General features: G+C 38.5%; 1 protein-coding gene across 1 annotated transcript; it reads left to right on the top strand.

The window, feature by feature from the left end:
- The first annotated feature begins 1,115 nt into the window (after positions 1–1,115).
- LOC138042273 (adenosine receptor A2a-like) lies at positions 1,116–2,657 on the top strand. Its single transcript, XM_068888114.1, has one exon. The coding sequence runs from the start codon at positions 1,331–1,333 to the stop codon at positions 2,282–2,284; it is 954 nt and encodes a 317-aa protein (XP_068744215.1). The 5' UTR covers positions 1,116–1,330; the 3' UTR covers positions 2,285–2,657.
- The last annotated feature ends 510 nt before the right edge of the window (positions 2,658–3,167 follow it).

Genomic DNA, 3,167 nt, shown 5'->3' on the forward strand with positions numbered 1-3,167 from the left:
TTTTTTTTCTTCCTCTCAGCGGGAAGAACGTTACGGAATGTTATAATCCGATGATAACTGTTAATAATAATAATAATAATAATAATAATAATAATAATAATAATAATAATAATAATAATATAATAATAATAATTTCTTAACTTATTTAGCAGTAGATTATCTTCCTCTTTTATCGGCAAAAAAATTACAATCCCCTAAAGACGTGCTGCATGTTCTCATCTCGTCGAGTCACGTAGCATGATCTGTTCCTTCGTTCTTTTATTAAATGTACTTTTGCATCGTTACATGTACAACCGAATCATTTTTAAAGTGGCCCATTGGAAAAGCGCACCTGGATATTGTCGGCACTAAACCATCAGATTTCCCCTCATTCATCATCGACCGAGTTGTCGTAGGCGGCTGAATTAACACGAAGCTATCACATTTCTGAGCATTGGGCAAATGGCAAGTGGATTAAGCTTTTCTAATTGCTATAATACTCAGGACAAGATGTATTTACAATGAACAATTGAGAACCAAACATATTTGTTACATAACTGTTTGTCCGTTTCACCCCAGTCACGGTTGTCTTCTGTAGAAATGGTCTGTATTGTGATCATTGACTTTGGATCTGCATCCAGTAGGAAGAAAGACATTAGTATAATTATAGATACATGGTGACGATTAACTTCGTTTAAAGTACAATAAACAACCTTTGCCTTCATCGTCATTAGGTGGATATGAAATTTTCTGATTGCCCATGGGACTTGACCTTCCCAGTTGGAAAATTGAACGAGATAATCCAGTGCGGCAAATGCAAAACAAAGTTCGCTTTGTAGGATAAGTGTTTGTTTGTTTGTTTGTTCACCAAGAACGACGCACAAACCTATACATTTTTATAAACTAGAGTTACTCGTCAAGGGATTTTCAATGTTGTAAAATTTACCAGGACGCCAATTCCAGAAGTGTGATTTTATTTGTACTGGAGCACGGGGATCAAACGAGCAACGACTACTTGAAAGCCGGATTTAGCTAGGAAACACTCTTGGGGCGAAAATCTTTCCGGATCATTCATCACTTTCCCATAGCTTGTCAAATTAGCTATAATTAATACCGCGGTCTTATCTTCCGATGCGTTTTTTTATCACGCCAACTCACGGAATGAGCAGTATTTAGATGATTCACGAAGGGAATGAGATTTAATACCTCTTCCAGCAGGAAAGCTTTCCCGAATGGAGGAGCGCACATTTACTAACTAGTTTGTTCCGTTTTTGAAGTGTATTGAGGTGACGAGTATATATAGCCAGAATTCTACGAAAAGTTGGGCATAGTTGTGGATCGAAACGTAAGGATGCTACCGGCAGATTTTAGAATTACGTTAGGATGCATGTGTGTCCCTGTAGTTGTAACAAATGGTTGCGTATGCCTGCTAGTCTACATGTACAGAAGCCTCCGATCATACACAAACGGGATCGTTGTTTCACTTGCTGTGTCCGATATCCTTACAGGTGCGGTTCTGTTACCATTGCAAATAACCGTTCCAGAATTCGAGGAAGTTAGTGGATACATTGTGTGTATAATAATGCTCACGGGAGTTGCAAATGTGGTTGCTGTTACTCTAGACAGGTATCTGGCGATTAAAAGACCATTTGATTACCTTGCTGTTATGCAGAGGCACTTTATTAAACTTATAGTGTCGTCTTGGGCTATACCGATTGCAATAGCCATCATACCGTTGAGTTTCAACCCACCGCAGAATAAACTGGCATACACTATATACCTTTCTTTGCTTCAATTATTATGCGTAATTGTGCCTTACGTCTTTGTGTTCGTCGCCTACTGCCAGATTTTTCACCGAGCCAGGACCATCGTCAACCGGTTGAGAAGAGAAAGCAGTATAAGCTGGCATAAAGATGAGAAGAGAACAGGGAGAAAAAATGATACTGCTTCCGAAGCAAAAGTCGCTAAGATGTTTTCTGTCATCGCTGTTTCCTTTATCTTAAGTTGGATGCCAGTCATTTATCTGACCAGCGTTTTAGCTGCGGTTGGCAAGTTGGATACAGTCCTACTGGACCAGCTGTCACCCTCTTGGCTGAGGGAACTTTCTCTAGTAACTATTGCACTGGGCTCTATGGTCAACCCTATCATTTACTGCTTTTTCAAGCCAGATTTCAGACGGATCTTGAAAAGGGTACTGAGAAGATGTGCCCCAAAGAGAAAAAAGAGTGGTTCTGAGAAGTTGAACACGACGCTAATTGTAGAGAAGTTAGAAAGCGGAGACGGAGGCCCAGAGACCGACATCTGAATAGTATCTTAAATTCATCAGAGATGAAATAACAGTAAGAGAATTCTTATAATACTACCTTGTTTATTTCAGTCATGCATCTGACATGCCTGATCAGTTAAACTGTCGAGTCGGAATAGATGGAAATCCGTGTAGTTGAAATGGCTGATAAAGTAACTCTGGTTAAACCCAAAACCAAGTTCAATTATAATCTTTCCTTTAATACATTAATGACGACGAAGATGATGATGATGAAGATGGTGACTCAAAGTCTGTCTGTGACAGAGAAGGGTATATATCTTTACAGATAGAGTGGCTAATTACTGAACTTTAATAGGTAATGAATATGTTTATTGCAGATGCAAACAAGAATAAACGGAATTTGACCTGGCGATGTTTCTTTTTCGTTAAGTGCGTTTCTATTCTCTCTTTTTTTAAATTTTTGGATCTGAAGGGTTTAAATAATCTCACAACTCCCAATAAAAACGGAATTGAGCTCTGGGAGTTCGTCTCAGTCTTTGGAAAGACCCTCTGAAAAGAACTGGACGAATGTAAATTTCCATACAACTCGATTTCTGATAATCGCACTGATTTGATTAGAAAGCTGGGTCTTGCGTCGCCCTCAAGAATTTTATCTTTCATGCCTGGATAATGTGCTGAATACACCAATTATAGATACGTGATAGCATGATCTTTTGGTCAAAGAAACGTTATCTCCAGTCTTTCAATATGTGATCCAATTACATTGGAACAGACAGGAAACTAAGTAGTTACTTGTGTGTCATAGTTGTAGAAGTAATTTGACAAGTGTGTTTCAACATATGACGTATTCTAGATCAGAACGTGCATTGAAACAAATTCAGCAACATTATCACAATTCTAGCTTTCATTATGCGGGATGCTT

The sequence above is a fragment of the Montipora capricornis genome, chromosome 3 (genome assembly GCF_036669925.1).
Source record: "Montipora capricornis isolate CH-2021 chromosome 3, ASM3666992v2, whole genome shotgun sequence".
In the NCBI taxonomy this organism is placed as follows: Eukaryota; Metazoa; Cnidaria; class Anthozoa; order Scleractinia; family Acroporidae; genus Montipora; species Montipora capricornis.